Source organism: Bos taurus, chromosome 3 (genome assembly GCF_002263795.3).
Source record: "Bos taurus isolate L1 Dominette 01449 registration number 42190680 breed Hereford chromosome 3, ARS-UCD2.0, whole genome shotgun sequence".
In the NCBI taxonomy this organism is placed as follows: domain Eukaryota; kingdom Metazoa; phylum Chordata; class Mammalia; order Artiodactyla; family Bovidae; genus Bos; species Bos taurus.
The window spans coordinates 18762248-18783292 of NC_037330.1; the positions used below are offsets into that span (position 1 = coordinate 18762248).

At 44.6% G+C, this 21045-nt stretch overlaps 1 protein-coding gene across 1 annotated transcript; it reads left to right on the forward strand.

Annotated features, from left to right (window-relative positions):
- The first annotated feature begins 240 nt into the window (after positions 1-240).
- S100A10 (S100 calcium binding protein A10) lies at positions 241-11175 on the forward strand. The gene is made up of 3 exons (NM_174650.1): positions 241-282; positions 7256-7408; positions 10767-11175. The coding sequence occupies exons 2-3, from the start codon at positions 7277-7279 to the stop codon at positions 10926-10928; spliced, it is 294 nt and encodes a 97-aa protein (NP_777075.1). The 5' UTR covers positions 241-282; positions 7256-7276; the 3' UTR covers positions 10929-11175.
- Positions 11176-21045: the final 9870 nt, after the last annotated feature.

Consider the following 21045-nt stretch of genomic DNA (forward strand, 5'->3'; position numbering starts at 1 on the left):
CTCTGGGGGCGGGTGGAGGCCTGGAGCGAGGCTACTCCGCATAGCGAGAGATGGGTGTGTGCGCTGCGCCCGGGGTGTGAGTGTGGCGGGGGGAGAGGGAGGAGGGCAGGAAGAGGAGGGAGGGGAAGAGGTGGGGTGAGCCGAGCCCCGACACCCGCCCAGGCTCCTCCTGCCTCCCCCCGCCCCCCCACCCCCACGTACTAAGGCGCCCTGCCCGCGGCGCTGTGCTCACTGGCCGCGAGTCCCCGCCAGCCGAGCGTCCCCGCTGCGCCTCCCGCCAAGGTGAGTCCTGCCCGCCGGTCCCGGGCGGTCCCCGGCCCCACATCCCACGCCCGGGGAAATCCCCACATCGGCGGCTCCCGCGCGTCCCAGGTGTGGGGGTAGGACGATGGTGGTGGTCGGGCGTCGGCTGGGCATGCAGGGGTATCCTCTCCCCGAGCTCTGGGCCACACCCCAGCTGGGCGAGCACCTCCCCTGTCCCTCCCCGGCGCGACCCCCCAGACCCCCAGAGGAGGGAGCACTTGGCCTTTACTAGTACTTCGGTGTTGGTGCCCCGGGGTCTGCTCTCACCTACCTTTTGGTGTATCTTTACACCCTTCCTGCTTTTCGACTAGTCTCCCCAGTTACCCGAATCCCTGTTTCTGGCCCCCTGTCCTGGCCGGCTTGTTTCTTTGTGGGCTCCGGCTGCAGGTCTGTGCAAATGTTCGTAGTCTAGCTGGAGGGCCCGTGCAGACTCGGAGAGGGCTGGCGGGTTCTCTCCCTAAAGGACACCCCTCTGTCCCTCTCCTCGAAGCTTCAAGGTTGGGCTTCCTGTTATTTTGTCTGCTAGACGAGAAGTTTCTCTCTACCAGCGGAGGGAAGACGGTCCTATTTGTTTTCCTTAAAACACAGTTTTGCTGAGGGGGTAAGGGGGAGCCACCACTTTCAGCCACCACTTAAGTGGGTTTTGTATTGAAAGGGTTTCCTTCTTGCTATTTTAGTTAAACAAGTGGAACTATACAGAGGTAGAGGAAGAGCAAGTTTAATGAAGGATCTAACACCCCAGATTAACCTGGCCCAGTACAATGAGCTGTTGGTACCTGGACACAATTTGAGCCTGGCAAAGGACTGGTGCTTCGTCCCAGACCTGAATACCGCACTTTCCAGCCTCGGGCGGTCTCCACGTAACTGAAACCCGGAATCTGCCTTGTTGGGCGGGGGTGGAGGGGCCAGCAGAGCAGCTAGCCCTGTGCCAGGCACCATGGGGCCCTGGGCCAGGCTCTGGAATACGTTAAGCCCACCCGCTTCCCTCCCTTGAGGTTTCTGCAGGGCGTGGTTAGCACAAAGGGCTCCCGGATTCTCCTAGTGGAAGCCTGTGACTCAGTTGTGAGACCATGTGGGTGTGGCCTGGATGGTTCCAGACTCTCTCTGCAGATGGTTCAGACAGAACACTCCCTGAAGGAAAAGGGGAACTGTGCCATTTTAGAGGGCATTTTCCAAGAGGAAATGAGTCACACCCGGACAGGCCGGCCATCTGAAGGAGAGGTTTCTTGACTGAACTGTGGTTGAGGACAGGTTAGATTGGTAGGGTCATGGCGTTTCAGCTGCTGGGTTATCGGCCTGGATGCCCACTGGCAGGCTGCCTCAGCTTTATTTGGGAGGTAGCGCTTCCCACTGAGAGGTTTACAGTTACTGCAGATTTTTTTTCCCCTACAGCATGAGTTTCAGCCTGCAGCACTGGACTTATATCCTGCCCTTCAGGTGAGGCCAGGCCCACAGAAACACCCTGTCAGTGATCTTTGCCTCCAGCGTGTTTCATCAAATTGCAAAAGGTGATGCCAGGCATTAGGGCAGGAATGAGTTCATAATTCATCTGAAATGTCTTCATCAGCCCTGCCCCCACAGATTCCTGTCCGGTTTCTATTTAATCATCTCTTCCAAGTGATGTATTCCTCCCTTAACAGCCAGAAGCTCCTTTCTTCACTATGGTCTTTGATCCACCATTTGGAGATTCTTATTTTGGTTCTTCAGATTTTCCTGATGGTCTTCTGTGCATAAAGCACTCTGATTTCTAGGTGATGCTCTTCCCCGGCTTTTCCTGCATACAACATCGGATGGCCCCCTTTCCTCCCATGTCTGGCACCTGGCCAACCTCTCCAGCAGCTACTCTCCAGTGAGGTCAGGGCTTGGGCTGGGTGGAGCTGAGACTGAGTGCCTCTTTGCTTTCCACCAACATCTCCAACCCTGTGACTTTTTTAGAGCACTACCCACTTGGTATGGCCTTGATCCAGTCCAGTCTTTTAAAGTTGAAGGCAACAATAGAATCCTTTCAGAGATATAAAGTGTAGATTAGCACTCAGACTGCTAGGAAAGCTGATCTTTTTAGAGTCTTAAGCTTCTCATTTTTCGGGGACTCAACAATTTAGGAATCTCACATCAAAAGCAAAGAGAATGAATTTATTTTTAACAATTTTCAGCACTTCCTAGCCCTTTATTAAATAATTACCACCTAATCCAACAATGGATTTAATAGCTGTTGTCACAATGGCTCTTGTTTGTCCGTTCTGGCGGATACCTGACAACTCTTCAGGGAAAATTGGATGTACTCTGTTAGGGTAGAGAAGGCCTCAGAGTTCTTCCTATTGGATTGTATCTGGAACTCTTCTTTTGCTGCTCATTTTCTTAATGGGAAAATTTTATGTTTGGTGAAAGGTGGGAGAGACAGCCGGGATTAGATCCATTGCTTCAACTCACTTTTTCTGAATTCCCTTTAGGGATCAAATTCAATCCCACCCCTCCATCCCCCACCCCCTTTTTTTTTCTTTTTAAAATCATCAAAAAGAAGGACACCCAAAACATTTTTAGATAACATGTTTATTTTTACTAACATTCTGCCAATTGTTTTCTGGGTGGGCTGTAAGAAAACTAGGGTATGGACAAGACACAGAAGAGATCAGACTTCTTACTCTTTAGAAATCTTTTTGAAATTATGGCCTGGATCTGGGCATGGGTCCAGAGCAAACATTTGATATTGCTTAGGAGCAGACACTTTTCTAAGGAGGACCCCTACTTCCATGCTACTCCCAGAAGGATCAAAATTTATATTATTGTCAATTTCCTACTTACTAATTCATTGAGCAGACTCTGAAGGCAGGGTGCTGGCTTCTAAGAGTCTGCTCCTGGAGCCCACAGTTTAGTGGAGAAAGACACAGAAGCACAGTTAACTAGAATTCAGGACATATTTTAAAATAGTATGACCTTAGCTGGTGAACTCCCCAAAGTCAAGCACCATGGGGGTGGGAGCTGTGGAGAGGGGGCCCACATGAGCCTAGTCATGCAAAGTAGGTTCTCAGTGTAGGTACAGCAAAAATTGAATTCCCACCACTGTAATTAAGTTTGTAGAGCCCAGAATTTTTTTCTGAAGAGACAGTTACACAAAGAAACCTATGTGAGCATCCACTCTTCAGACCTGTATAGGAGAAACACAGACATCACAATAAAATGATTTCAGTAAAAACGTGAGTGACCAACAAGGAGGTAGTTAGAGCTTGTTGAACTCACAGTGAGAAAGCAATCAAGAGGGATAAACCAAAACTAGAGAAAAAGTGTTGGGTGACCAGACCTGTTTAGCAGGACACACCATTTTCTCCTACACTATGGAATGTACTCTACTGTTGATTCATTGCCCCTTTCCAGGCCCTTCCCAGCCCTCACCTCCTGCTCTGCTCCAGTGGCCAGGGTTTCAGCCCAGACCTGGGTAATCACACCTGCACCTCAGCTCCAGCCAACGGAATTGTTTGATTCATTCATTCGCTCATTAGCAACACTATACCACTATTTAGTGGTTTCTAGACAGAACAGAATAATAGCCCTTACCCTATAAGAACTTAAATCGAGGGTGGAGAGGCAGATAAATGATAAAATGGCAGTAGGCTGTCTGCGGAACAGAGAGGATGCCGCTGCCTCTCAGCCCAAGGCCATCCAGTAGAAGTGTTTCCGGGGCCGGAAGCTAGAGTAACACCCCTACCTGGGGGTGGAGCTCGTCGGGTGGCTGGAGAACGGCCGCGGTGGGCGGAGGCAGTAATGGTAACGCCAGATTCAAGTTTGAACTGCTGCTTTAGCAACCAATCCATCTGCCCAGCCCGGGTGAGCCACGCCCAAGATGGGAGGGCCTGGCGGGCTGGCTCAGTAGGGCTACCACCACACTCTGGAAGAACTGGAGGATCCATCCACTAGCCAAGAGAATAGTGTTCATGACATCTTCCCCTTTTCCTTCATCTTACTCTAAAATCAGTGTGCTGGCTTCACCTTCAAAACCGAATGACTTGCTCCTAGCCCTTGTCCATGCCCTCAGGAGCCGTGGTTACTGATGAGAGGGTGGTCATCTCTGATTTTCAAACCTATTTCTGCTTCCACAACCTTAGATCTCCCGAGTATCCTCTGTTCTGCATTCTTATTGCAGAAGGTCTACCGAACAAACGGGCTCCCCAGGTGACTCAAGTGGTAAAGAATCCACCTACCAATCCAGGAGATGCAAGTTCAGTCCCTAGGTGGGGAAGATCCCCTGAAGAAGGAAATGGCAACCCACTGCAGTATTCTTGCCTGGAGAATCCCTTGGACACAGAGCTTAGCAGACTACAGTCTATAGGGTCGCAGAGTTGGACGTGACTTATCCACTGAGTACAAGCACTAAGGAACAAACTGAGAGTCTGCGCTGGCTGCTGTGGCCACAGCCCACGTGCTCAGTAAACAACAGGCGGGATCCAGTGGGGGCAGAAAAGCTTCCACAGTTCATAGTAAGCGCAAACCATCCCTGCCTGGGTTTGGAGTGTCCTGAGACCTGAGTGCTCACTCCAGGAAGGAGGGCCTCACTCTCTTGAAGAACGTATTCAAGGGTGGCCAGGACTTCCTCAGCTTACAACCTGTATTTCTTAGAAGTTCCTGAAGTAGCCTGTTTCCTGTCTCAGGGGTCCTTTTCATGCTGCAATTCCCTTTCTTACTTCTCTGGCTTTGCAGCGCATTTTCCTTCTGTTCTGCCCTGTGAAGAAAGTGAATGAGCTGTCCCACAGCCAGATCAGCTTCTGAGATCTTTGGGCATTGACTGTGAAGTGCTCTGGCTGTAGAGCTTGGGCACAAGTATTTTTAAACCTCTGGTATCTGACTCCTTTCCTGAGATATGTCCTGAGAACTGAAGTGGGATGCCACAAATTTCTCCCAAAGGTGACTCACTCAGTTCAGTTCTCTCAGTTACCTCTTATGCTGCTGGACTTGCAGAGCCAATCCAGGCGAGGCTGACTCCCTCTAAGCCACTGCCATGTGAAGCCAGATACTGGCTGTGTCAGGAGAGAGGAGAAAGGATGTGAGTCCTCTGGAATTCATCCTACAGCGGACCTTGAATTTGCTGCTCTCTCCATGAGAAGTCTTCCAGATGAATCATGCCAGATTCTGGCTTATAGTATTCTCTAGAGTAGCACATTCTTTGGCATGCTGATTCCTGTACTTTTCTGGGGATTAAGGGGTAGGACTTTCAACTCAAAGTGTAATTGCTCAATCCTCGTGTTCACCAGCTCCACCTTCTCCTCGGTAAAATATAGCATTTAGGGATCTGTGTTGAGTACGCATATGTCAGCAACAGGAACCAGAATGAATGCATGTCTCCAGTTCCTATTGAGACTCTTCAGGAGAAGATGCCAGCCTCCCCTTCAACCACTGCTCTAAACCAAGGGTCCCTATCTTCTGGGACTGTGGACCAGTACCTCCTGTCAGATCAGTGATGGCATTCAATTAGAAATAAAGTACACAATAAATGTAATGCTCTTGAATCATCCTGAAACCATCCCCCATACCCATTCCCCATCTGTGGAAAAACTGTCTTCCACAAAACCAGCCCCTGGTGCCAAAATGTTTGGGGACTGCTGCTGCTGCCGCTAAGTCGGTTCAGTCGTGTCCGACTCTGTTCGACCCCATAGACGGCAGCCCACCAGGTTCCCCTGTCTCTGGGATTCTCCAGGCGAGAACACTGGAGTGGGTTGCCATTGCCTTCTACTCTAAACCAATTCCTAACCTTTTTTTTTGAGTGGTATATTAGTCTCGATTCAATTTCATCTGTTTCCTATCCAGTAGTGATTTTAGTTAGTGTAAGCCAAAGCTACTCTGTTCTTGCTGAAGCATGCCTTCCAATTAAGCAAAATTCACTGGGCTCCTCTTCAGTACCAGGCATTGGGCCTTGATGAGACAAATGCCCCCAGATTATTATACCTGAATATAATGATCTGACAAATCCTTTCCTTTCTTTTAAGCTATTCACAATGAAAAGCTCTTCCTTTCCCACTGCACCTCAGACTGTGAGAGTAGCTCTTCTGTCTAGTGCTGCCAAAAATATATCAGATCCCCAAAGTGATTAGTATATACTGTTACTTGTTATATATACCTCAAGGCTTTGGGTAGCTTGTATTTGGGTAGGGCAACTGATGTTGCTACCAAAGATGCAAATGACTTTGTTATGATCAATAACAAGTTCAGAACTTTAGTAAAGAATACTAGGAATTCCCTGGAGATCCAGTGGTTAGTGTTCCTCACTTTCACTGAAGCGGCCTGGGTTCAATCCCTGGCCGGGGAGCACAGATCCCACAAGCCATGCTGTGTGGCCAAAAAAAAAAAAAAAAGTGCTCAGAAGATGAAATTCATTAAGCAGATTTCTAAACCCTAGAATGAGACCAAGCAAGGTCTAGTGAAGCTTGGAGGGTTGAAGTTCTTTTATTAATGACGCTTGACTGTGGCTGTTGGTATTCAGCCATGTCCACATGGAAGAGTCCCATTTACCAGCGCCCGCCACCACCGCCACCAAGAGAAGTGGTGAGACATCTGTTCTCTCAGTAGGTGCTTTGTCAGTTAAACGAAGGGGCACTGATCTTGCTTTTCCAAATGATCAGAGTTTTTATTCTTCATTATGCAAACTTAGCAGGCAACTAGATAAAACCCCTCATTCAGAGCACCAGTACCTGAAGTGCCTGTTTCCATCAGCAGGAGGAAGGCCCCAAACCTGGGGTGAATTGGAAAAGGATTGAATGGCTGAGCTCTTCCAGTCATTCTCAAAAGACTGGTAATTCATGTCCCTGAATGTAGCCTTGGGGCAACTAAGCCGTGTGGGTTACAGCTACTGAGCTTTTGTGCTCTAGAGCCTGCCTGCAGCAACTAAGACCCAATACAACCAAATAAATAAATGAATAAAATTTTTTAGAGTTAATGTGTATTGTTTCTTTCCATCCTTTAATAGGTTTCAACAGACTTCACCAAAATGCCGTCTCAAATGGAGCACGCCATGGAAACCATGATGTTCACATTTCACAAATTTGCAGGTGATAAAGGTTACTTAACAAAGGAAGACCTGAGAGTACTCATGGAAAAGGAGTTCCCTGGATTTTTGGAAGTAAGTGTTGAAAGGCTCAGGAAGAATCCGTTATAATGCTTCTGGGCCCTGTGTCCTTTCCCTTCCTCTTTCTAGCCCTTCCCGGTAGAAGTCACTACTAGAAAGGTGTTTTCATTCACTTAGTTATTAAATGTTATTGAGTGCCTCCTGTTTGTAAGATACTATGGGAGGAAACAGAAAGTAAAGAAGACATATAGCCCCTGCTCTTAAGGAGCTTACAGTTTGGAAGTGAAATGAGACTACACACAAATCACAATAAGAGGTGTTAGAAAGATTCCTTCTGGAGTCACTGTGTCCATTGAGACAGAGTTGCAGGAAAGAAGGTCTTTCACCAGAGTAATCATCCAGCTTGCCTTGTTGCCCTCAGGTCCATAAACCTGGCGCTGGAGGTGCCCCGTCCTGGTCACATCCACTCATGTCCCTTCTTAAATTAAATCCCTTTAGATAAAGACTTTCAAACTTTTTCCCAACACTACTCTAAACGAATGGTGTCAGGCATCTGCTGAATGAGAGCCAAGCATCGCTCCAGAAAAAACTGCTTTTCACATTGATAATGCTATGAGAACACAGAAGCACAATTTGAGTTTATGCCTGCGCTACTAGATTGAAATGCAAACCCTTCTCTGCCTGCCACAACCAGAGTCACTTAAAGGGATCAGGACTGTACTTGGTGTAGAACATTGCATTAGCCTATAAAGGGTGAAGGGAAAGTGAAAGTGTTAGTCACTCAACTGTGTCCAACCCTTTGTGACCTCATGGACTGTAGCCTACCAGGCTCCTCTGTCCATGGAATTCTCCAGGTAAGAATACTGGAGTGGTTGCTATGCCTGTCTCCAGGGGATGAACTTCCCCTGGAGGGATCTTCAGGATCTTCCTGACCCAGGGATTGAACCTGTGACTCCTGCATTGCAGGCAGAGTCTTTACCTTCTGAACCACTGGGGAGGAGATGGTAAAAGGCAGAGTCTTGCCTCTTGTCATCTGCATGGTAAATAGCAGTAGTTAAGCCCCTGACTCCTGACTCAGTAAACATAAGGTTTTATAGGACATGATGATTTATAGGTTATCAGTATCAGTCAAATAAACAGATAGAAATCATTTAACTTGTATCTTAGAGCTGCAGATACCACAGTGCTATCCTAGAATGAGTTAGAGGACACTGGTGCTCTGCTTTCTTACAGTTCTGCGATACAAACCCAGACCAGGACCCTAACTAACACTGGGAAGGTTGCTTCAGCTTTCTGTGCCTCAGTTCAGGCGCTCTGTAAAATGAGAGGCTGGACATGATTATCTCCAAGACCACTTTCACTTTCTGTGATCCTTCTAGGCAAGCATAAAATTCAAGGACAAAATGTTCTCATTGTAAACCTGCCCATCACACAAAGAAGCTCTCAGTCTGCTTCTAAACACTCGTTAATTGTGTTGTTACGTAAGTTAGAAGCCAAGATGACTATCACATGAGACAAAGACCCTTCCTAAAGGCTTTGTGGTTCGATAAAGTGTTCAACACAGTTCGGAACATGGCAGTACAATTTATTCTAAGCATGGGGTCATAATTCCAGGCACACCCACACTGGCTACACTGACAGAGCGTTTTGTTTCTAAACCTGATCCCTTATGTCATCCAAATTGCACTGCTTGTGACCACAGCCAGGAAGCTGGGGTTGAGGCCAGAATTAACTGAAACCCACCAAAAGAGGGAGGTAGCTGCATAGACAGGTTATAGTTGACTGCTTAGGGCATGTTGGAAATGCTGCTGCTTGCCTAAAAGGGTTTCTGAGCACAGTTTATATAAACATCCCACACACTTGAGACAGTGTGTGTCAGTTCCCTTACTCAGGTATGCAGTCAACAGGACTCATAAATGCTTTACCTGAGCCCTTAGTGGGTTTTTTTTTTTTTTTTTTTTTTTTTGGTTGTACCACACAGCATGTGGGATCTTATTTCCCTGAACAGGGATCAAACCCACCCTCCTGCATTGGAAGCACAGAGTCATAACCACTGGCCCACCAGAAAAGTCCCCCTGAACCCTTTAACACCTGTAAATGGCCATATTTACTTGTGGTTGATGGTATGGACCCCACAGGAGAAACTACACTTTTGCACTTCTAAGCATCAACACTATGAAAAGGAGTGATTAAACCAATCACCCATGAAAGCAAGGGAAAAGAAAAAACAAAAGGGATCTTAACCTGTTCATTCCAGTTCCATGCATTTGTGCTAAGAGTTGTGGGGAGTTCTATGACTCCATCACATGTTCTACTTTTGAAACACATCCAATGTAAAACATCCAAGAAAGAGTATAGTATGACATAGAGTGGCCAACTCATTAAGAACAGAAGCAATTTTAGAGACACTCTAGTCCAGCCTCAATTCTTAGCTGTTACATGAAGGTCCACCAAGGTGTGTGACTTACTCACCTGGCTAATATGATATTAAGTCACACTAGGTTGGCCTCAGCTGTGCCAAGAAAAGAGGACCAACTGCCTTTCCTCTTTAAATCTAACCCATCCCAGGGTATCGTTAGCATTGCTTCAAAATCCATAGGACATAGATCTGAAATTTACTCCCTAAGTCATCTCATGAGGTCTTTCATAAGGAGTTTCTTTTTTAAGGACTTGACCATGCTATGAGGAATGAAAATTTGTTAAGAGAATGTAAATTTTAAAACTGTGGTAACAGACTTCCCTGATGGCTCAGATGGTTAAGAGTCTGCCTGCAGTGCAGGAGACCCGGGTTCGATAACTGGGTCAGGAAGATCCCCTGGAGAAGAAAATGGCTACCCACCCCAGTGTTCTTGCCTGGAGTATTCCATGGACAGAGAAGCCTGGCGGGCTGCAGTCCATGGCATTGGGAAGAGTCAAACACAACTAAGGAACTAACACTTAACTCCATGGTCCATTACCTTCAAAATAATTTGTATGGCAGAGGCCAACACAATATTGTAAAGCAATTATCCTCCAATTAAAAAAAAGGAAAAAAAAATTTGTGGTAACAGTTGGACTGTGAGTAAAGCAGGTCAGATTTTAAGTGGACTGAGAATTCAGAGTCGTGGATCTCCCTTCTCTGGCACTGTATCTCGTCTTTCTCCTCTTTCTAGAAATAGACTGTTTCTAGTCCCTGAGTTACATAAAAGAATGCCATGGAAACCTCTTTCCTAGCCTGCAATAAATATGAATTTACTGATATGCTCTCTCAAAGCAGAGAAGTACATTTAGAAGACCTCCAAATATCACTGTGATCTAAAGCAAGAATTCAAATAATGAGGAGAGTATACATATAGTAGTCAGCAGAACAAATCAAAGAAGCTCGTCACTGCAACCACTGACTGACGGTTCTTGCTTCTGTTCTTTTTTTCAGAATCAAAAAGACCCTCTGGCCGTGGACAAAATAATGAAGGACCTGGACCAGTGTCGAGACGGCAAAGTGGGCTTCCAGAGCTTCTTTTCGCTAATCGCTGGGCTCACCATCGCATGCAATGACTATTTTGTAGTACACATGAAGCAGAAGGGGAAGAAGTAGGCAGCATTGAGCAATTACTCCCACCCTGATAAGAATTCTCATAAAGGGTCACTTAAGGACTCTGTCCCACAGCTTCCCCTGTATAAGGATTTCTGAGCATATGGGACCCATAGAAAATGTACAAATAAAATCCAACTCCATTTTGAGAAGCAGAGAAAGAAAAGTCAATTAAAGCCAGATAAGCTTTTGATTTTTATATTGCTTGCATCCTCTTGCTCTCAATAAACAAATTCCTTTTTTAGTTCTGAATTACAGACAGAATGCTTATTCCTTCTTCAGAAATGCTTTTTCCTACATGTCCTTGAGCATCTGGCATGAGGCAGAGCTCTTTCCACAGAACCTGCAAGATGAGAAAGCATTCTCCACTCAGACTTGCAGTCTAATTTCTCAAATTGACCTGCCCTGTAGCTGTGTCTAGCTGAAGGACAAAACCTTCAAGGATTAAAAGAATGCACTTCAGGAATATATTCCAACTTTATAATTTCTGAGCATAGTCCTGCCCAGTTAAATCAGTGCTTTTCCAACCAGCACTCTGTATGCCTGAAATATCTTTAGTCCATTTTTCATAGCAATGTTTCAGCAAACTAGGGTAAAAATAAGTCCATAAGACAACGAATTAAAATCAGAGACTAGTGTGATACCTCAGGAACAATATCACATTAACATTTTTTGAGTTGTCATAAGATGCCATGATTATATTGTGATGTCAAGAATTAACGTAGCCAAGATTTATATAATAGGGTAGTGCTGTTTTGTTGAAATTGATATGCCAGTACTTATGTCTTGATAAACAGCAAAGTGTTTCTCCTAATCCTTTCTGTGTCTGTGACAAGCTTCAGCAGATATGCATTCCATAGGTATTATTAAATAGCTATACTTATTAATAATATAATATTCTTTATGGAAAGATGAGGTTTGAATTGGCACATGAAATTGTACCAATTAAACAGTTCAATCAACATAATTCTGGGAAAAAGTTCAATGTAAGGTCATCCACTATCACCAGGAAAAGCATGTAAAGGGAACAGGATAGTCCAAAACTATCTTTGGTGAAAGGATATCTGTAATAAAATCAAGGTCAAAGGTCAAATTCCAACATTTTATTTTGTCTCAGCCAATAAATGAACAAGATAAGACAATGGATAGCTTTGCAGCTACAGAGTTATGTCAGCAGGTTTACAAAGAGGGATTTACTACAAGATACTAAATGGAAGAGGGGAGATGGCTAGCTAAGGAACTGACTCCAGGAGTGATTCCCAAATCCGTGCCATAGATCGGGGCCACCAAGGGAGCTGCTTAGCTCAGGAAGCTGCCTGCTGAGCTGGGAAGCCATGGCTAAAGCTAGCTGCTCCAGAACCACACAACCGTGGCTCCACACGACCACACATGGCTCTTTCCACACATGACTTGGTTCCCACATCCAAGTCTCAAAGAAGTGGATCTAATTAGCAGAACCTCAATCCAATCAAAACCCAAACTGCAAGGGAATCTGGGAAATAAAGCTTTGTATTTTCCAATCTCTACACACTAGGAATTGGCATGCTAGTCCACTACATCTGCCACAGTGACAATTCTGAATTCTAAGAGAAGTCTTCCAACCTGTAGTTTAAAGATGCTTGCTCCAAGCAAACCACAGAGCTACAGGGAATAGAGAAGCACAATGGGCCCTTCCCAGCAAAGCAAACTCACCGTGAGAATGTGTATCAGCCTGGATTTACCCTTTCAGTTTATACCACTTGCCTCTGGGGCCAACTGTTTACTGGGCATTATAAAACTGGTGTTCAGTTTGCAAATGGGCAGGTGAAACCAGCACAGAGATAATATGGGCTTAGATGTCCCCCAGTCTACAGCAAGCTTTCACACTCTAAGCCTCTTTACCTGAAAAGAGAACTATGCCAGCAGAGAGGGCTCTGGGGCTGGGAGAGGAGGTATCATTCATCTTCACAGTGGATTTGTAGGTTCAAAGAAATCTCTAAAGCAATGCATTCTTCCCAGAAGATGGCCTCAGAAACTCTGGCATTCAGAAAAGTGCCAGGAAATCATCTGGGTCACTATATTTGGGGTGTGTGTTTATGAGGGGAGGACTGGAAGGGAAAAGGGACAATTAACAGTTTTCTTCACTTTAGCCCCAGTACTCAAAGCACTTAGTAGGGAGCTAGGACAGGGAAAATTTTAAGGCTATTCATAGTTTGAAATCCTACATGGCTCTCCATGCCAACAAAAACACAGGGCTCTCACAATCTGACCTGCTGAAACAGCTATCCAGGCTTTCGGGGCCACAGCCTAATGGCTCCCAGAGGCAAAGCTGCAATTGTGCCAACAGCCATCAGAAGGAACTATCTGGAAAATTCCCCTCATTCTGCCACACAGCAAAGCTGTAAAAGCAGATCCCGCCCCTCTCCACACCCAGTTGTGAAGGAAGAATGGATAGCAGTACAGAAAGCCAGTTTCAAACATGCTGCAGAGCTGACCCTGAAAAAGACCTCATGTTCTCTCTTAACCCCTGATCATAAGCCAATTACCTGTGGTTTCATACTTTTCTACTCATCTCAGTGGGAGACCAAGGGCAAGTATATAAACCTCTCTCTCAATCTGACCAATCGAAAGTGATTGTTCCGGTACCTTCTCTGGCTCTTTAACCACAGAGGAATAGTTGTGAATAGAAATGCAGTCATTTGGCAAACATCCATGAGGGCTACTATATGAAGGACACCAGGCAATGTTCTGTGGTAGATACAAAGAAGCAGCATGGCCTGCTCAGGGAGATTATAATCCTGTTAAAGTAAACAGATAAAACAGACAAAAAGTTCAAGATTGGCAAAGGTGAGATGTGATGGACGCCCTTGGTCACTTTTGGTAAATGTAATTTATACAAATTCTAGAAGAGGCAAAAGTTGGCAGAAGGCACCAGGATCCTCTGATGTGTTTTATTAGATCCAATATTTCTATTCTTAACCATTTCTCATAACAAAGTAATCAAAGATAGTGACAAAAATTCATATGCAAAGGTATATAATGCAGCATTCTTTAGTTAAAACCCCAATATAACCTCCACATCCAGCAATACAGTTTTGGTTAAATAAGTATAGATGTACATGGAATATGATATGACTCAGGAAAACCATGACTGAAGAATACTAAATAAGTTGGAGAATTGCCTATGTAAAGTAAAGCAGACAGTAATACTGGTATATAATGGGATTCTTCCCTTTTTAACATATGTCTATCAGCACACACTCACAGAAAAAGACCAAAGGAAATATACCCACCTGTGTTTTAATTTCCAAGGTAGGAGTTACTGGCTAGGGAAATTGTTGTCTCCAGAAAGAAGTTTATGAGGTTATTTTAACTTTCCTCTCTATACCCTGCTATGTTATCTAAATTTCCTACAACAATTCTACTTTTATAATCTGGGAAACAAAATTCTAAATAATATTTTTAAAAAGAGCATGTGTATTTATTGAGGGTCTACTATGAGTCAAGATGTGTATGAGATACTTCTCAAGCAGTATCTTACTTAGCCCTCATAATAACCCTGTTAAGGTAATAAATAGCCATTTTACAGATGGAAAAATCAAGACTCAACTAACTCCCTCAGAGTCCCACAGTAAGTTACAATATCAAGAGTTGAATTCAGATATTGTCCTTCTTTCTTCCTTCCTTCCTCTTTATTCTGCAGCTGTATCAAGGTGCTGTTTCAGTAAATTAAATATCACACATGTTATAATATTCAAAGGAGTAAGAGATCATTGTGGGCTCGGCAAGATTAGTCAGAGAAGGTTTTGTATAAAAGATAGGATCTTATCTGGTCTTCAAAACTAGAAGAAATTTGGATAATAACATTCTTAGTACAACCCAGACTCTGTTCTACTGCTACTGCTACTGCTAAGTGCCTTATAAATATTAACTCACTGTGATCCCTGGGTCGGGAAGATCCCCTGGAGAAGGAAATGGCAACCCACTCCAGTATTCTTGCCTGGGAAATCCCATGGACAGAGGAACCTGGTGGGCTACAGTCCATGGGGTTGCAAAGAGCCAGACATGACCAAGCACACACACACACACACACACACCCCCCAACTTATGAGGCAGGTGCTATTACTTTACAGGTGGTTTGACAAACTGGTAAGTGGTAGAGACAGAATTTGAATCTAGACCATCTAAGGTTTTAACCACTCCTTCTGTTGCATCTCCAGACATGGCAGTGATAGCACAAAGAAACACCCAAACACCCGGGAGGCCATGCATAGTCCAGCAGGCTTAGAATCGAGGGTATCACGTGAGAAAGTACACATAGGCAGCACCGGAAAGGTAGGGAGTGATAAGTGAATGACAACTGCAAAATACTAAATGATATGAGAAGTGTGGTGGGTGAGGTCACTGCATTAAAAACTCCACAAATCTAAGGTCTGAGTTATGTCTACTCCTTTGGGAGACAGGGATGAGCCTGTTGTTTAAAAGGAGGTAATCAGCAGAAAATGTGTTCTTAAGAATGTTCCACTTTCCTCCAGCTCTCACATTCCAGTCACATTCCAGTTTACAAAAGATAAAGCAGGCTGGGGATTCTTACTTATCTTTCTCTAGCTCTGAGAACAGAGGAGGAAGGAAAAAAATTGAGCTCTGACATGTCACGCCAAAACCAAGAGTGTGAGTGAGTGAGTGTTGTGTGCTTATTCGTGTCTGACTCTTTGCGACTCCATGGACTGTAGCCCACCAGGCTCCTCTGTTCATGGGATTATCCAGGCAAGAATACTGGAGTGGGTTGCCATTTCCTTCTGCAGGGAATCTTCCCAACCCAGAGATCAAACCTACATTTCCTATGTCTCCTGCACTGGCAGGTGTATTATTAGGTTTGGTTGGTTTGTTTGTTTGTTTGTTTACTACTGAGCCACCTGGGAAGCCAAAACTAAGACAGGGAGATGATCAAGATGATGGAATCATAAGGTCTGGGTGAGAAAGGTACCTCCATAGAACATGAAGTCACCTTGTTTCCCACCAAAATTCCCATTTATCTGAAAAACGGTATGTTCACTCTGACTGCAGCTATCCAATATTTTTTTAGGGCAAAGTCTGGAAGAGGTTATATAAAAGTAAAAATAGCCTGTTATTAAAGTTTTAATGTTTTTACATCATCCTTTCAATAAGATTGACCAAAAGTGGAAAAATAATATCAATTAACTCTCCGGACACAGAACTTGGACTGCTCAATGTAAAAATCCTACTTGTCACATTATGCACAGCAGCTAATCAATGACTAGCCCTTGCATTGTGGGTTCTTCCTGCAAAGGTTCAGCCTGTTCCTTTCAAGCTCTTCTAGGCACATCCATCAAGGCTCTGATGAGCATTAATAGCACTTAGCCTCAAGCCTGTTTTTCTAGAAGGAAGAGGGAGATGATTCAGCTTTGGTCTCTGCAGGGAGGACTCTGTTCTGCCCTACCCCATACTGGATGAGTCAGCACACAAGAGCCCAGTTTCTTGACCTTCTTACAAATTTTACAAATATTGAAATTTCCTTTCAACGATGTGATTTAAAGCACTTCTGCTGCTAAGTCGCTTCAGTCGTGTCCAACTCTGTGCGACCCCACAGACGGCAGCCCACCAGGCTGCCCCATCCCTGGGATTCTCCAGGCAAGAACACTGGAGTGGGTTGCCATTTCCTTCTCCAATGCATAAAAGTGAAAAGTGAAAGTGAAGTTGCTCAGTCGTGTTCGACTCTTAGCGACCCCATGGACTGCAGCCTACCAGGCTTCTCCGTCCATAGGATTTTCCAGGCAAGAGTACTGGAGTGGGATGCCATTGCCTTCTCCGTTAAAGCACTTCAGGAAATAGTAAATGACAAAGAAAATGTGGTCACTGGCCTACAGAGTTTACAGATTGGTGGGGTAAGCACTGTTCATATCACAGCAATAAGACAGTGTGTGAGTGCTGTGTGCTTAGTCCCTCAGTCATGTCCGACCGTTTGCGACCCATTGGACTGTAGCCCACCAGGCTCCTCTGTCCATGGGGTTTTCCAGGCAAGAATACTGGAGTCAGGGATCGAACCTACGCCTCTTGTGTCTCCTGCACTGCAGGCGGATTTGGTGGTTAGCTCTGAGGGCTAGGGGTGTCATGGAGGAAGCACTTTGGCCAGAAAGGACTGAGAGGAAGATCCGTTTGAGGCAAGGAAGGCTGGGAAGAGCAGAGAAGAGCACACAGAAAACGAGGAAAAGGCAAGAAGGAGCAGTGAGAAGCCTGGCGGGGCTGTGACCTGGGACGGGAGTGCTGTCAGACGGAGCAGGGCATGGACCTCCTCACCGCTAACGGGGTTGGGGGTCGCTGGTAGGATTGATCAAGGTGTGAAAGCAAGGGAGTGGTATTTCCGCACAATTGATGTGACACAAATGACAGATGTGGGAGAGAGCAGAGACCTGCTGATTAATAGTCTACTACTCACTGGACTGTCATGAAAAACTGAGGAAGATCTCAGTGAGCTGATGTGGAATGGTCTCAAAGACACAGTATTAGAGCAAAAAAGTACTGAACAATGTACGTCTGTCTGTCTATATGTCTATTAAATGACCATTTGTGGAGAAATAACAGGGGAGAATATATGCATAAAACTACTTAAATATGCAAAAAACATATCCAAAAAGAATATACAAGAAACTGATGAAACTGGATACTTTCCAGAAAGAACAGGATGGCTAGGGGAGCAGGAACTGGGAAGGAGAATATTTATGTGTTCTTTTGCATCATTAGAACTTGAGTCCATGTAGAGATACAAAGAATTAACTATTAATTAATTAGTTAAAAAATATTTCAAAGAACTTTCTTATCTTTAGTAAACTTCTATTGTTCTAATAATCAAAGCTTAATATTATTTTTTAAGGTGTTAAGTGCATATTGTAATAATCAGAGTAAGATTTGTTAAAGAGTAAGTCTAGTATACTTGAGGCAAGAATGTAAGAATGAGGTGGATGCACATAGATAGAAGGACATCAAAATCGAGGATGGGTATTGGAATTGAAGAAGAATTTATTCTTCAAAAGCCACTCTTCACATTGTATACATACAATGAACAGCAGGTGATTAGGATCCATTAAGGATCCCCTGGTGGCTCAGATGGTAAAAAATCTGCCCACAATTCAGGAGACCCCAGTTTGATCCCTGGGTGGGGGAGATCCTACGGAGGAGGAAATGGCTAACCAACCCAATATTCTTGCCTGAAAAATTCCATGGACAGAGGAGCCCAATGGGCTATAGTGCATGGAATCACAAACAGTCAGACACAACTGAGTGACTAATACTTTCACTTTTCACTTTCAAGGATCCCCTTAACCTGTGCTTCTTCACACTATGGCCAGGGATTTTGGGTGAAGGTAAATGACAAAGTTTCTTCAAGTTATAGCATAGGGACTTTCCTAGTGGCCCAGTGGTTAGCACTCCATGATTCCACTGCAGGGGACACAAGTTTGATACCTGGTTGGAGAACTAAGATCCTGCAGGCTGCACAGAATGGTCAAAAAATTGTAACATGTCATAGCTTAAGTAGGGAGCACTCTTCTGGAGTGCCCACTTCACTTAATGGTGTCATTTAAATTTTTTTAAATGTTAAAACAGAGCATCATTATAAAACACAGGACTTCTAAGAAAATTTCCTTCCACAGGGTGTTCCTTTGGATACCCTCCCAACACACACAGACACACACACACACACACGCACACACACAGGTGTTCACTTTCCTCTGCTGTGACCAGCACTTTGGAGGACTTGCTTGAGAAATCTGTGTTGAGCAGCCAGGCTCACCCCAAGTAATACAAACACCTCCACACGGCAGTCTTTCAGATGTTTACACCCCTTCTGTCATTAGGCCTCCACCATTTGCCCTGACCCTCTAGGCTCATCAATCTCCCATCTCCACCATCTCTGACTTCTTTGTTTATGCTCTTATTTACGGCCTGCTCTAGCTTTACGACTGGGGCAAACCCACCCTCTGCATGATACCAACTCTGATTTCCTTCCTTAACATAGATTCTTCCTAATCTGTGTTTTCTCAGACCACCCTGTAAAATCTAGAAACTTCTACAAGACTGCAGCTTCCTAGGGAGCACCACCCCCTCTAGGCATTCTCAGATGGCAGATAGAGGGGCCAGAACACACACACAAAAAGTCTTTTAAAAATGTAACAGGACTCAGGACTTCCCTGGTGGTCTAGTGGTTAACAATCTGCCTTCCAGTGCAGAGGACAAGGGTTCAATCTCTGGTCGGGATACTAAGGTCTTCTCTACAATGAAGAGCCTGTGCTCCACAGCTAAGACCTGACACAGCCAAATAAATAAATAAAAATGCAACAGAACTCAATGACTGATTAAAATGGACAGAAAATAGAAGTATTAGATGCACCTTCAAAATTTATGCAAGCTTAACCCATTGGGGCTGGGGGCTAGGGTGGCAGACTTTCAAAAGAAGCCCAGTTACAATGAATGATTACATAGAAGCATTTGTCTAAACCACATCCTTACTTGGACCTGCCATTAGCCCATCGGCTTTGTGCATTTTCTGCTGGGATCTGTCAGCAACACGGGTGTCAGTTGTGTGACCTTGGCCACTCCTATGCCTTCCACTTACACTTCATCAACCATGTTTTGTCTTCTTATCCCTCCTTCACTGGCCTCCAACTCTCAGTCTGGTTCTGCCTTTTCATCACTGACTACTCATCATAGTGGGAACAGCAAGAGGAAGGGTCAAAGGAACTGCTTGTAAGTGGACAGAAGATTGAGCAGTCCATTGACAACATCCCAGAAGCCTAGGGGAGGGGCTTGCAAAGGCTGTGATGAGAATGCTTGGGAGGTACTTGATACAGTACTTAATTTGAGGGCTCTGGAGTCAAGTAGAACTGAGCTCAAATCCTGCCTGTTATTGTCAACTTTATAACTTATTGATAAGAATAGGTACCACCTATTGCCCAATTTCTACTGGCCAGGCATTCTGCTGAGCTCTTAAAATGTTTTGCCTCACTTAATCCTCACAGCAACTCTTTGAGTTGAGTATTATTATTGTCCCCATATCACAGATGAAGAAACTGAGTGGCAGAGAAGTTAAGTAATTTGTCCATGATCACACAACTTTTTAAGTGGTAGAGCTGTGATTCATACCTAAGTCTGATCCCAAAATTTATATCTCTAGTCAAATTAAGACAGGGAAGAAGTCAGAAAAACAGATCTGAGAATCAAGTCTAATTTTCTCTTCCTTCTATGTGTGCTCAGTCACGTCTGATTCTTTGTGGCCCCATGGACTGTAGCCTAACAGGCTGTTCTGTCCGTGGAAGTTTCCAGGCAAGAATACTGGAGTGGTTGCCACTTTCTACTCCAGGGGATCTTCCCGACCCAGGGATCGAACCTGTGTCTCTTGCATCTTCTGCACCAGCAAGCTGATTCCTTACCACTAGAACCACCTGGGACATCCACTCTCCTCATTAGAGACCAACAATCCCAGCCTGCAAGGCAATATCATTATATAGAGTCCACACTTTTTCTGGGTTCAAATTCTGGCTTTGTTGCTTATAGGCTCTATAACTATGAGCAAGTTACTCAACCTCTCTGTGCCTCAGTTTCCTCCTGTGTAAAATGGAGACAATAATAGAACCTACCTCATTGGGTTGCTCTAAGATTAAGTTATTAAGAACAACATTTCACATTATATAAATATTGACTGTTATTAGCCTTACAATTTTTGCTCAATGTAAGTTTAAGTAGCCGAAAGGAGAAAGACAAAATCCTGGTGGACCATATGCCAGGGGTTATTACAAAACCACATAATTCATCTTCCAACCAGCAGGTCCCACCCTACCCTCAAGCTACATGAAGTAACTCTTTGTTGAAACAGCAAGAGCTTTTAACTCAGAAAGACTTGAGTTCAGCTCTTACTTCACCACCTCCTCTGTGGCCTTGGCAAGCCCCTTGACCTCTTTGAGCTTCAGCATTCTCATTTGTAATATAGACCCAATTATATCTAAGTGGCAGGATTGTTAGGAATAAATGAGCTAATTATATAAAATACACATGTTGGTATTTCTTAGCTATATGCAGAAGCAGAAGCAAGATTGTTCATTCTAGCAAAGTCTTGCTCAAGAAGAAA

Excerpts from the sequence above, each read along its gene's own strand:
- S100A10 (NM_174650.1), top strand. The coding sequence starts at position 7,277 with ATGCCGTCTCAAATGGAGCACGCCATGGAAACCATGATGTTCACATTT. Across the intron at positions 7,409-10,766 it reads AGTTCCCTGGATTTTTGGAA|AATCAAAAAGACCCTCTGGC; the intron begins GTAAGTGTTGAA and ends TCTTTTTTTCAG.